At 36.6% G+C, this 14,875-nt stretch overlaps 1 protein-coding gene and 1 pseudogene across 7 annotated transcripts in view; both read right to left on the minus strand.

The window, feature by feature from the left end:
- Nucleotides 1–14,875, minus strand: part of SLC4A10 (solute carrier family 4 member 10) — a 284,739-nt gene that overhangs the window by 84,071 nt on the left and 185,793 nt on the right. For all 7 annotated transcript variants that reach the window (XM_077883538.1, XM_077883542.1, XM_077883537.1 and 4 more), the window contains one exon: nt 8,075–8,221. In XM_077883538.1, coding sequence (XP_077739664.1) covers nt 8,075–8,221 — 147 coding nt within the window. The remainder of the gene's footprint in view (nt 1–8,074; nt 8,222–14,875) is intronic.
- LOC144304547 (UBX domain-containing protein 8 pseudogene) lies at nt 5,530–7,665 on the minus strand (annotated as a pseudogene).

Here is a 14,875-nt window from a genome sequence, read left to right on the forward strand (position 1 = left end):
AATCATGAAAGATATTTGCCATTCTAAAGTACCTATTTCATCTAGGTGTGTTATCTTATAGTAAGGGGGGAAAGTATGTGAAAAAGATGTATGAACAGTACTGATGAATATTCTGAGGAAAATACAGGAAATATCTTTTGTTCAGAAACACAGGTATTTTGGTATTTTAAAACAAATCAATGACTGAGTATATATTTGACTACTCAAATTATACAACCTATTTATTCAATCAACAAATATTTATTGGGCAGCCCGGGTGGCTCAGTGATTTAGCACCACCTTCAGCGCAGGGCATGATCCTGGAGACCCAGGATCGAGTCCTAGGTCGGGCTCCCTGCATGGAGCCTGCTTCTCCCTCTACCTGTGTCTCTGCCTCTCTCTCTCCCTCCTCTCTGTGTTTCTCATGAATAAATAAATAAAATCTTTTAAAATAAAACAAACAAAAAAAAAAAACAAATACTTATTGAGAGCCAATTTGTGTCAGGTTCTTGTTCTCACCACTAACATACCAGTGAAAAATCAGGACTATGGAGCTCACATTCTAATGGGGAATGCAAAAAATAAACAAATTAAACACATAAATTAATTCTATCGTGTGTTAGAAAGATTAAAACTATGTAAAAATAAAAAATTTAGAATAAAGAGGGTCTGAGGTGTGGGTTGAGTAGTGAGGCAGGAAGGAGTGACAATTATAAACAGAATGGTTAGGTAGGATCAGTGAGAAAGCATCATTTGAGAAAAATGTGAGGGAGTTGAGGGAATAAGTCGTAAAAATAACTGAGGGCTATCCAGGCAGAAAAAGTCAATAGGACAGTGTCAAGGCAGGAGAATGGCTGTAGGGTCTGAAGAATAGGAAGCAAAGAAGCCAACATGGTTGGAGAGGAGTGAGCAAGGAAGAAAATGGTAGTTCATTTGAAGAGGTAAAAAACAGCCAGAATGTATAGGCTTAGTAAATCACTGTAAGTATTTGGCTTTTATTCTCAGTGAAACGAGAAAGTGTTAAAGGGTTTCGAGGAAAGGGGCAGCATTATCTCACTTGGAGTCACTCGGGCTGCTATGTTGAGAACACAGGGGCTAAGGACAGAAGCAAGGAGATCAGTTAAAAAACTATTTAAATAATCCAGGAGTTAAATGATAGTCGCTTGAACTAGAATGGTGGCAGTGGCATCAATGAGAAATGGTGTAATTCTAGATAAATACTGAAGGCAACGCCAAGAGTATTTCCTGGCAGAATGGAAATCCAACAATAAATAAAAAATTAGTGGTTTTGGCCTGATCACCTGTAAGATTGGAATTAAGGACCTACCAATATAGGAAGGTACAGATGGAACAGACTTTGCAAAAAGATTGGAGTTTCTTTGTATTCTTCAGGAAGCACTATATTGCCTTTTCCCACATAAATGCAAAGATGTATATAGGAACAGAAATGAGACAATCTGCAATTCAGTTCAAACTTTGGACATGTCAAATTTTAGATATCTTTAAGACATCCAAGTGAAGACATGGGATAGGAATTTGGAAAAATACTTCTCAAAGTTCAAAGTGAACAATAAATTTGGGAGAGGATTTAAAGCTCTAAGATTGGATGACATTACCAAGAGAATGAGTGTGGGTAGAAAAGAGAAGATGGCTGAAGATTGAGCCTGCATCATTTCAAATTAAAGAAATCAGAGAAAAAAAGATGAAACCAGCATAGGGGTCTGAGGAGTGAAAAGTGAGCTAGGAGAAAAATAAAGAATGTAGTGTTTTGAGAGCTAAGCAAAGAGCAAAAAATATATCAGGGAAACAGGAGTCATAACTCTGTTCAAGGCTGTTCCCTGATTGGCTAAATAAAATGCAGACTGGGAATTGACTATTGGATTGGGTTTGGGCATTGTGGAGATCTTTGGTGACCTGAATGTAAGTAATATTAGTAAAGTGATGGGGGCAAAAGCCTTATTGGAAAAAGTTTAAGAGAGATTTAGAGAAAAGGAATTGGAAGCAGGTGGTACAGAGGGCCATTCCTGTGCCATTTGGTTGCAGAAGGCAAAAAAGGAATGGGTGAGTGGCTGATAGTAGTTGTAGTGTTGAGAGTTCTTTTTTTTTTAAGATTTCCAAATTAAGAAGTTTGCATGCTAATAAAAATGTTGCGTGCTAATAAAAATTTAAAAACTCAGAACAGAAGAAATGATGACATAGGAGAGAAAGAGGAAAACTGGTGGCATAATGTCTTTGAGTAGGTTTGAAGAGATGGGATCTGGTGCAAAGGTAGGATGCTAACTTTGGCTAATTCATCATCAGTAATACATGGGAAGGCAGACTGTGTGGGTGCAGATGCTGGTAGGCAGATATGCGTGGTAGTAGGAATCTATGGCAGTTCTCTTTTGATCATTTCAAATTTCTCAGGAAAGTGGGAAGCAAGTTAAAATCAGAACGTGAGAGTCAGGAAGGATGTGCTAAAGATCTGAGGAGAGAAAACGTGTGAAATAGTCATCTAGAGAGAATTCATGGACTAGGGGAGTACAGCATGATGAACTTGCAACATCAAGGGCCCACTTGAGGTATGTGGCCATGAATTAATAAAATCAGTCAGTGTAGTTATCTTTTCCTTCAGCTATACTGAGCTGCATCAATGCAGAACCAAGAATTGGATTCACACAGGGTTGTGGTTTCAACAAGCGAGTAAATGGCATGAGAGAAAAGTGAAGTTTAGGGTCTACAAAAGGGAGTGATCATAATGACGAGTATAAAGTTCCAAAGAATATTTTTAAGGTTATCATTTGAGGGGACTAGCTATTCCTCTCTTAACTGAGAGGAAAAAGTGTTTAAAGACCTGTGATTTATGGGGTCCCTGGGTGGCTCAGTCAGTTAAGAATCTGACTCTTGATTTTTGGCTCAGGTCATGATCTCAGGGTTGTGAGATGGAGCCTAGCATCTCCTTCTCCCTCTGCCCCCACCTCCACGCATATGTGTTCTCTCTCTCTCAAAAAAAAAAAAAAAAAAAAAAATCTGTTTCAAAAGATTTCAAAAGAATATAAAAACCACAGAAATTATCCCATGGGGGAAAATAGTATTTGAATGAGTATGAAGTCAGAGTGATTAATATCTTTTAATTTATCTTGCTTCATTTAATGAAATAAAACATAGTTCATAGTATCTGTTATTCAATTACAACATACATTTAAAAAATACTAATGTTGTAAAGAAGCATAGCAGAACCCAAGTGCCTTGATTCCTAATTCAATGTTCTTTCTACTACTGCCTCTTAATACTCAGAATCCAATAATTAATCCTGATTTTAAAGAGTCTCATAAAAATAATTTTAAAAATAGAGAGCTCCCAGGCCTCAACTTGCTTCAAAAATATCATTCCTCAAAGGCAAGATGTTTTAAAAAATGTTTGACTTAAGCTTTAGTGTTTAAAAAACTAAATGGTGTTAACAAGTGACTTTGAAAGTCTCACTCTCAATTTATTAATATTTTCATAGAATTTTCCCAAATATCAGTTTCTTATTACTTCAGGAGGCATTATAGTGCCTTTTCTAATATTGTAAGTGCAAAGATGTTTACAAGTACAAGAATAAGTCCACCGGTTACCCTAAAAATTACTCTTTAAGCAACTTCTTTTATTTTGGTAGTAGATCAACTGAAATTATGTGGCTGTAGCTATAGAATCAGAAAATTGTAATTGTAGAGAAAAGGAAATCATATTATCTCCAATAATTATGAAATGACTTCAGAATGAAAATACAGAAATACAAACAACATCAGTACATATTTCTTAAATGTATAGTGAGATTGAGCTGCCTTTTTAAATACTCACAACTGAATGGTACACATGTTCATTTGCCCACCTCTGGCTAACCAGGAAAACTACTACGTCCAGGGCTGAGTCAACTACAGCAGAAGAGTCTGACGGGTTGTACTCCACCGAGACAAGAGCCCAAGACAAGGCTGAGTAGATGACAACTGGGAGGATTTCAGGAGGCATATTCAGTAGGAACAGAGGTGGCAATATGAATGAGTGGGTTTAACAAACATTTGGCCACCAATCTCAACACAGTCAGGCCTACAGTTAAAGAATGACCCCTCAAAAAAATAAAAAATAATAAAAAATAAATGACCCCTCAAAATAGCGGCAATCTTTATTTTTACCTTTCTCAATTATATAATGATTGAAATTATAGGCAAAATTGTTAAAAGTTTTATACCATATGTCTACACCAAGGTAATACCTAAGAATCATAATTAAAAAATTATTCTCAATCATAAATATGATTAGCAGTAATGGGAATTTTCTATATAATATGATCAAGCCATGTCTTTGAATTTTCCTTTTTTAAATTTTTTCACTGTTTTATCTTTAAAAATATTGATCTACCTGGAACCTGTAAATATTCCAATTTAATGCAAGACAGAATTAAATAAATTTTGACATTAGTTACATAAACAACATACACTTATCAAAAAGAACTTTATTTATTTAGATTTTTTTAAATGTTTTTATTTTAATCAACTGGTGCTTATCATGACAAGTACATTCCTTAATCCTCAGCATCTATTTCACCATCCCCCCACCCACCTCCCCTCAGGTAACCATCAGTTTGTTCTCAATAGTTAAAAGTCCGTTTGTTTGTCTCTCTCTTTTTTCCTTTACTCATTTGTTTTGTTTCTTAAATTCCACATATGAGTGAAATTGAATGGTATTTGTCTTTCTCTGGCTGACTTATTTTGCTTAGCATTCTACTCTCTAGCTCCACCCATGTGGCAAATGGCAAGATTCCAGTCTTTTTATGGCTAACATTCCATTGTATGTATACCACCTCTTCTTTATCCATTCATCAATCAATGGACATTTAGGCTGCTTCCATATCTTGACTATTTTAAATAATGCTGCTATAAACATAGTGGTGCATGTATCCCTTTGAATTAGTGTTCTTGTATTCTTTGGATAAATACACAGTAGTGTGACTCCTGGACCAAAGGATGGTTCCACGTTTAACTTTTTGAGAAACTTCCATACTGTTTTCCCCAGTGGCTGCACCAGTTTGCATCCCTACCAACAGTGCAAGAGGATCATTTTTCTCCACATCCTTGCCAATACCTGCTGTTTCTTGTTTTTTATTTTATCCATTCTGACAGGTATGAGGTGAACCTCACTGTGGTTTTCATTTGCATTTCCCTGATGATGAGTAATGGTGAGCATCTTTTCATGTGTCTGTTTGCCATCTGGATGTCTTTGGCGAAATGTCTGTTCATGTCCTCTGTCCATTTTTAATTGGATTATTTGGTTTTTGGGTATTGAGTTTTATAAGTTCTTTATATATTTTGGATACTAACTCTTTATGGGATATCAAAAAGAACTTTAAAGCATTAAAGAGCTTTGAAACATCTTAAAAGTTTAATTTCTACATATATAGACATTTCTATATAAAAACAAACGTCTTAAAAGTTTGAAACGTCTTAAAAGTTTAATTTCCACATATATAGACATTTCTATATAAAAACAAATATTTCTACTTACTAAACATTAAAGAGTTTGACTGAATAGTGAAATGTTTAGTGTGGCAAGGTGGACTAAAGAGGCAGAAAACAAGGTCATATGACTTTGTCCTTCAACAGTGATAAATGATGTCAGCTAGGAAAAATATAAATTATTGAGTGCCTTACTGTATATATTTTTAACTAGTTTTCATTTGGTACATTATAAGATGGCACATTCCAACAACTATTATATGGAGAGAACAATCCTTTTCCAATCCTTTATATATCCACATGTTCCCATGGATATCAACATTAGACTGCTTATTGCCTTGAGCTCAATCAAAGTACTGCATGATTTAATGTGAATTCTTTAGTGTTCTGTAAGGTCATGGCATAAAGGGTTTTATGTAGAACAGGTAGTTCTCATTTCTTAATTAGTTGCTCTGCTCATTCTCTTTCACATTGAGTATAGTATCCGCAGTTATTCCTATATCTCTCAGGGACCAGCCTTCTTCCACTTCCGGGGACCTTCTGCGAAGGAAGTAGAAAGGCTGTATAGAGATGTGTGGTACCTGATTTTCATCATCCAGTCAAATAAGACCTGTGAACTCCAAGACTAAACAAACTTTCTTCTCAGGACCCACTTGGACATTAGAAAGTAATAACTACTTCCTCAGCTGTTTCAGGAAGATTCTTCAGGTAGATCAAGAAGCTCCTTCTGTGTGGACTGTTCAGCAGATGGTGAACCTCTGGTTAAGAACTCAGGTTGGAGCATGTGAGTGGCTCAGTTTGGTTAAGCGACTGACTCTTGATTTCTGCTCAGATCATGATCTCAGGGTTCTGAGATGCAGCTCCGCTGTGGCTCTGGGCTGAGTGGGGAGCCTCTCCCTCCCCTTAGTCCCTCCCCCCACTCACATGCAGGCATATATGCGCTCTCTCACTCTCAAAAAAGAAAAAAAAAAGGGCTTAGGCACATTGAGTCTCTGCAGCTTCTCTGATGTTTCAAAAGATATCTGACTAAATCTTCATCACCCCCTAGTTAATGAGCATTGTTTAACTTCCAGGTTTCACCCATCATCTGATAAAAGCACTCTTTCCAGTTTTCTCAATTTCATCTCCTGGTGAGGTTTTAGAACACTATGTATCTACTGGCCTTTTCACCCTGTGCTCCTTGTTTTATTTATTTATTTTTTTGTGACAAGTTTTTCTTTTTCTCATTCTTCTCTTTTTCTTTTAGATACACTCAGAAAGATTTAAATGAATTAAGCCATGAGGTATTCACAGAAATAATTAAAGTAAGAAGAGTAAGCAGTAAGAAAATCTGGACACACGGCAAAATCAGATCTTTAATTCCTAGATCAGGGATCCTACTCCATGCTCCAGAGACAAGAGAGGAGGAGCAGAGAGGAAGAAGGTGCCAGTAACCCCACAAGAAGCATGGTGGAGGGAGCCCCATATCTGGGCAGTAGGTTGAATTTTCTTAATAATTGCCAATTTCAAAGAGCTATATCAAAATATGGAAGGATAGGAGTGGGATAATTCTCAAGCCATATTTTACACTTTCATTACGATTTTAATTTTCCTCCAGTATAATATGTTTTAAAGTGGGTTTAAAATTTTTCCAGGCATGTGGAACCATTTGATTTAGTGGCATATCATCAATATACCAAATTTCTCAGTGAGGTGTGTTGGATATCATCAAGAAAGACTCTGTAACTTCATGCCCCTGGCTTCTGAGATGTTATATAGGTCCTGGTACAAATTCCAATGTGGGGAGAACAAGGGGTTCCTCATACCAACAAGCAATGCTACCATCCAGCTTAATTCTGACACTATTTGATGGGAGGCAGCATCAGATTCCAGGGTTGAGGGTTCACTCCTTCAAGACTGCTCCCACCTCACTCCCCAGGTTGCTATGTGAGCTTCTGAGTGAGTGGTTCAGAGGTTCCCATGACCCCCTCCTCAGGTTTGATTAATTTGCTAGAGCTGCTCAGAGAACTCAGGGAAACATTTTACTTCCAGAGTTTTGGTTTATTATAAAAGCATGTAACTCAGAAAAACACAGCCAGTAGAAAGATGCACAGGGCAAGGTATGGGGAAAGGGCAGGAGCCTCCACACCCTTTCCATATGTGCTACTCTCTGCAGTCTCCACATATTCACCAACCTGGAAGCTCTCTTTTCCCTGTCCTTCTGGGATTCCATGGAGGCTTCATTACATAGGCATGATTGATTAAACCATTGGCCACTGGTGATTGAACTCAATCTCCAGCCCTTTCACTCCCTAAAAGTTCCAACCTTCTAATCACACAGTTGCCTCCACTGGCCACCAGCCCCCATCCTGTGGGGAGTCCCAAAAGTCGCCAAATTAACATAACAAAGACATCTTTGTTGCTCTCCTCTTGTAGGAAATTTCAAGGGGAGCAACAAAAAGGAGCTCCGTGCCAAAAAGGGAATGAATACCAAATATATATTTATAATTATAAATTACAATATCACAGAGGTTATCATTTAAATCATTTTGAACCTTTTGAATGAGTTATACTATTTCAGTGCATGTATGTAAAAGACAACAAAAGGTGGGATTTTTAAGAGTATTTTCAAATAAACATACCTGGGAAGGAACATTTTTAGGAGGCTCTATTCGAATGCTTGGATCCCATTCTCCAGGAGGGAGAACAGTAACCTGATCCAAAAATTCATCAATTCCTGATACCAAGTCATTGCGATCTTTAGCTTTGTAAGCAACATCATGAAATACCTATAGGAGGACAAGAGAAAAAGAGAAAAACAATAAATAAAAGATAAAAAAGTAATTATAAAATTTTAATGTGTTCAGTGTTTTCACTTCCCAGTTATCTTAAATGTGATTATAACAATTTAAAGAAATAGGTAGCTCTAAATGAAGAAGTTTTTAACTTAAAACTATTATAATTTACTTTATTCTATGAATGCATACAGATATATATTTTTTTCTTAGAATGCTAGAATGAATATTGAAATTTCTGGAGGTAAGAGTAAGAGAAAGGGAAAGGAATAAGAAGAGAAGCTCATTAAACTAGAATTAAGCATTCAAGTTTGGGGGATTCCTGGGTGGCTCATTGGTTTAGTACCTGTCCTTGGCCCAGGGTGTGATCCTGGAGTCCCAGAATCCGTTCCGCATCAGGCTCCCTGCATGGAGCTTGCTTCTCCCTCTGCCTGTGTCTCTGCCTTTCTCTCTCTGTCTCTCATGAATAAATAAATAAAATCTTAAAAAAAAATTTTTTTTTTAAAGCATTCAGGTTTGGGGCAGCCTGGGTGGCTCAGCGGTTTAGCACCGCCTTCAGCCCAGGGCCTGGTCCTGGAGACCGGGGATCAAGTCCCACGTCAGGCTCCCTGCATGGAGCCTGCTTCTCCCTCTGCCTGTGTCTCTGCCTCTCTTTCTCTCTCTCATTCTGTGTCTCTCATGAATAAATAAATAAAATCTTTTTTTAAAAAAAAGCATTCAGGTTTGGTAAAGGTTATATATTATGTGTGGGTAAGTCAAACTTTCCAAGAAGTCCTTGCTTAAAAATAGAAATAAGATTTATAGAATATATTAAAAACTTTAGCAATATTTATACCCTGGAACATATAAAGCAATTAAAAAGGTTTACTTTTTTTAATTTTTAAATAATAATGAAATTATAAATTAGTATTCTCTTGATATATGTCATATCTATACAGTGTAGCAAGCATATTTCCATTCAAGATGAGTTACATTTACACACATACACACAGCACCCTGTGGTAGTCACTTAAGCTATTGACAGAACTTCTGTCTCTTCTAGACATAGGGTAAGATTTCTTTCTTTGCCTTCCTTGATATTGGGGTTAGGTATGTCCCACTCAGGTGTACCTATGTCACTGTCAAATGGAAAATAATGATAATCTGTGTGTAAGTTAATACATTGCCTTTTGTCTGCTATAATAACTGAGAAAACGCAAGTTGAGATGGAGTTGCTATGGGCTCGGGTGCCTGAGTGACTATAATGAGCTGAACCCCTCTGCCAACTCATGGCAGACACACAGCATGCTAGAAAGAAATCCTCATTGTTTTAAACCACTGAGATTTTAGGTGGTTACTCCTACAGCATAACTTAATCTCTTCTGACTAACACACAGAAGAACCATATACTTAACACAGCAAAAAAAAAAAAAAAAAAAAAAAAAACACAGCAAATGAGGAAAGTAAAAATAAAGATAAATGGAAAATAAATCTATACTATAAATATTTCTGATGCTTTTTGTATTCCATATAATATGAAATGGAACAAATATATCATGCTTGGGACTATTAAATTATTATTTATGCTGAGCTACATATTACAGTGACCACATATTCCAGAATTCCCAGGGAAATTGTGTTTTCAAATATTCTATTCTACTTTTAGGCTATTTGTTTTAGTTTCTGGCTTGATACTGAATCTAGACTGCCGAAGAAGAGATAACGATTATTTTCAAAGGTTTTTTCTTTACTTCCCAGGCAAGAACTTTTCACAAAAGATCATTGGTGTGATATATATATAGTCTTTGTTCAGGATCAAGTGAAAACACGAAAGAAATATTAATGGTTTAGTTGTATCTTGGGAAAGATAAATTTTTAAAAAATATTGACAACACTGATTTCCCTTCGACAGGCCACTGAGTTTATAGCTCAGCTATCTATCTACCTCTAAAGAGTTTTATGTGGCCATGAGACCCAATCTGAACATTTAAGAATTGCAAATGTTTTTAATCCCAACAAGAGTTTAACTACTTTACTCTTGCCTGCTAATAGCAACTGTTTGGAAATCTTTGAGTTGATCTCTTAATTTAAAAAATTGCTTCCGGCAGCCTGGGTGGCTCAGTGGTTTAGCGCTGCCTTTAGCCCAGGGTGTGATCCTGGAGACCCGGGATCCAGTCCCACGTCTGGCTCCCTCCATGGAGCCTGCTTCTCCCTCTGCCTGTGTCTCTGCCTCTCTCTCTCTTTCTGTGTCTCTCATGAATGAATAAATAAATAAAATCTTTTTAAAAAATTGCTTCAAGTGATCACATGCTCCTATTCCTATACCTGCTTTAGATAAATAAATTAAATTCATCCAGGACAGCTGATTTCCTATTATCTTCAAACTCCTCAAAGATACAGATATCATAATTTGTTTGATTTTAAATTGAAAACATTCTTTACTATTGATTTCCTATCACCAATTTTCCCAGTAGTTTAATTACTTTAAATGGCTCCTCTCCCTTCTCCTTATGTAGTGAACCTAACATTCTGACTTCAACATACATTTAACTTTTAAGAGAAGCCTTCCCTGATCCCCTCTCAAACAAGATTACACATCTTGTTAATACTCTCCTAGTATATTCTTTTTCTTGATAGTTTTCACTGTATTTATAATTATAATTAATTGCTAATTAAATAATTAGTTGCTTAGTGCTTATTTTTCCTGCTAAAACATGAGCTCTGAACATTCATTTAACATTTATCAAACTATTTCTATGCTAAGGATACAGCAGTGAATAAAACCAACAAAAATTCATCCCCTCATGGAGCTTATGTTGTAGTGGGAGGGGAGAGATGGAAAATAAGCAATATTGTGAGTATACATTTTGTTGGAGGGTGTTAAGGTCCTTGCAGAAAAATGAAGCAGGAAAGAGGAATAAGGGTATGATTGGAGGGTGCCTAATCTTAAATAGGGTGATTAAGGAAGGCCTCAATGAGACACTTCAGGAAAAAAAACAAAAAACAAAAAACAAGATATTGGAAGCAAGAGCTCTCCAGACAGAGGGTAGAGCCAGTGCAAAGACTCTCAGGTGACAGCATGTATGTAATTCATATTTGAGAAGTAGCTAGGAGGCCATGTCCTGGGAAGGAGTGAGCTAGAGAGAGAGCAAGGAGATGAAGTCTGAGAGGAAAGGTCAGAGGGGCAGAATGTCATCCTGCAGGATTTTATAGGTCACAAGAATTTTGACTTTTACTCTGAATGAGGTAAGAGGCCATTAGAGGGCATTGGCACAGGCAGGTGATAAGGGTAAGAATCAGGTGAAAACAGTTCAGAAAGTCAAAAGTAGTAGGATTCTAGATATATTGTGAGAGTTGAGCAAGATTTATTGATAGAATGGACTTGAGTGTGAAAGATACAGAGGACTCAAGGATAACTTCATAAGGCCAGTGACCATGACATTAATTTCTTTAAAAAAAATTTTTTTTAAGATTTTATTTATTCATTTGAGAGAGAGTGAGAGAGCAAGAGAAAGAGAGAGAGCACAAGCCAGGGGGAGGAGGAGATGGAGCAGGAGAAGCAGCTCCCTGCTGAACAGGGAGCAGGGAACCCTATGTGGGGCTCTATGCAGGGCTCGATCTCAGGACCCTGGCATCATGACCTGAGCTAAAGGCAGCCGCTTAACTGACTGAATCACCTAGGCAGGCCACATGGATTTAATATCTATCACACCACTAGGAAGTGTCCTCCCTTCCTTGCTTCCTTCTTTCCTTCCTCCCTTCCTTTTTTCCTCCCTTCCCTCCTACCTCCCTTCCTTCCTTCTTTGCCTCCCTCCCTCTCTTCCTCCCTTCCTTTCTCTTCTTTTTAAAAGACAGGAGATTCTAGATCATCTTTGTAAGGTGATAGATATGATACAGCAGGGAGGAAGAACTGATCATGTAGGAACCAGAGTGGATAATGAAGAAGCAAAGTTCCTATCAATGCAGTGGGTGGGAAGAAGGAATGATCCAAAAGAGGAGGCTGAAAAAAAAAGAGCAGTGAATTAGGAGGAAACTTCAGTAAATGTGTTGTTTCCTTCAAGCCTACTTTTACTATTTTTGGATCTTTGTTATTCTATATATTTCTTAGAATAAGCTTATCAAGCCCCTTGATAAATCCCAACAGGATTTTAAGTGGAATTGCCCTGATTTCTCTCTCATTACCATTGCTTGCCTAAATTGTTGCAATGCTTCTTAAGTGGTCTCTCTGCTTTGTTCCTTGCTTCTCCACAAGCCAAGTGATGCTTTTAAGATGCAGGATAAATCATGTCATTACTCAAAACTTTCCATTTGCTTCCCAACTCAAAGCCCTTATATGACCTACAAATACCTTATATAGACTGGCCCATTGCCTCTTTGACATCACTGAATTTAAAAAGAACAAAATGAAGGAGGAATTTGTCTAAATAGAGACCAAAACTCATTATAATAAAGACACTTTTGAAATTTAGAGTCAATCAACAGTTCTTCAATGGTAGATGCCATGTGAAACAGAAAGGGATTTCATTTTAATGATGGAGAAAACCTGAACATTTATTTGATGGTATTTCCTAAGTGGCTGCTATAATCGGGCATGTTTGCTGATTAACAGAAAGAGTCAGCGTTGACTTAAAATCTGGGTAATAGAGAAAATTCTTAGCTCAAAAATCCAGAACAAGAAAAAGGAAAACAATGCCATTCCTAGTAATTTTTTTGTTTTTGTTTTTCCTTTTGTTTTCATAAAACTGTCATTTATGTTAATAGATACTGTTTTTGTTATTTTTAAATGAATTTCATAAATACAGATTTTTAAGAAATTCTCAGTTTTAAATTCTATTATGATAAACATCAGCATACTATTATATAAACAATAGCCCTTTGGCGTGCTTAATAAGATTTAAGCATGTTAAGGGATTAATACATGGGTAATAGTGCCAATAAGCAAAATCATGATTTATCTCTACTAATGCTAAACAGAAAGGAAGAAAATAGTTTACTGAATTGATTCAATGTCAGGTATTGCTAAAATGACTAGCACTTTCAGTCATTAACTCATTAAAATAAAAAGATCAAACCTTGACTGAAGACCAAACAGTATGCTAAGTCTAAAGATAAAAGAAAAGACAGACTGACTACCTACAAGAAGTTTCCAGTATGGAGAGGAGAAAAACCACAGAGCTCAGTCAACAAATATTTATTTGAGCAACTGACAAAATCAGGGCACAAAATTGAATAATAAATGGTAACTGCTGCCATGGAATTTACATTTTGATACTGTAATCTGATACTCTTTCTTAACTCAATTCTATGAATCGACATATTAAATTTTGTTCTTTTTTTTTTTTAATTTTGTTCTTAATGAGTATAAGTATTCATTGCTTCAAAGCAATGAGATAAGCAGAACAATTTCTCTACCTGGGTTTTGAACAATAAAAAAGTTCTTTCTCTTTTAAAAGTATTGAAAATCTACATATAATAGTAGATTATAATCAATTGCTCTCATTTTCTGTAGTAACTTTCTGGCTGTTTCTGCTTCTCTACCCCACTGCTCACAGAGAGTTACAAATTGCCCTAAAACTACGCTCTAAACTTTCAAGTCAAAGGGAATTATGTTTGAGCCCACATTTAGATAACTAATGCTTGCTCTCAAATTGGGTAGTTCTTATTAATCAGGGAAATAGATGGAAATCCTTTCTTGCTCTCACTCTAAATCTATAATTTAAAAAACATGGATGCTTCCCTGTTGTTCCATGGCCACTCGATTAGTAAAAAAAACCAAACCTGTGGAATTGATATCTTTCTTTTGAGAAAATCTTGACTCCTAATTGAGGAAAAGAAGAATCAGGAAAAGAGAAATCTTAAGTATATATACGTCCCTCCCATGATATAACATGCTCCTCTCGCCATATAATACAGCCCATGCCCCAGAAATATCTTATGTCCTAATGTAGCATATTTGGAACATAATATGAAATGTCTGTGCATAAAAGTCACAGTACTTAAATTGTGGACTACAAATCACAGTGTCATATATTCATCAATATAGAAACACTAAAAGCAAAGATACTGTGAACGTCTTCTCAAGAGAGTTCAGGTTTGTGGTTCTCATAAATCCCTTTTCCAAGTCGCCTGTCTTCTTCCAGATTTCTTCAATAAAGCGATACTCACTGTATGAACTGAGTAGTGTCCTCTCAAAACATGTCCACCTGAACCTCAGAATGTGACCTTATTTGGAATAAGAGTCTTTGCAGATGTAATAAAGGTAAAGATCTCAAGATAAAATCATCCTAGATTAGGGTGGGCCCTAAATCTAATCACAAGTATCCTTCTAAGAGACAGAAAAGGAGAAGACAGAGGCACAGGGGAAGAAGGCAGAAATTAGAATTTTGTCACTCGAAACTAAGAAACACCAGGAGCCACCAGAAGCTGGAGACAAGGAAACATTCTCCCCTATACCCTTCAGAGAGAATGTGGCCTTGCTGACACACTGATATCCCACTCTGGCCCCCCAAAATGTGAAAAAATAATTTATTTTTGTTTTAATCCCCCAGTTTGTGGTGTTTGTGGTAGCCGTAGGAAACTAATACACTCATCAAGTTGATTCTTTCTCAGATTGATGAAAAATGTGTTTTTCTTCTAGCTTTTGGTTTCCTATGTGTAAATATCAATAAC

Source organism: Canis aureus, chromosome 34 (genome assembly GCF_053574225.1).
Source record: "Canis aureus isolate CA01 chromosome 34, VMU_Caureus_v.1.0, whole genome shotgun sequence".
Classification (NCBI taxonomy): domain Eukaryota; kingdom Metazoa; phylum Chordata; class Mammalia; order Carnivora; family Canidae; genus Canis; species Canis aureus.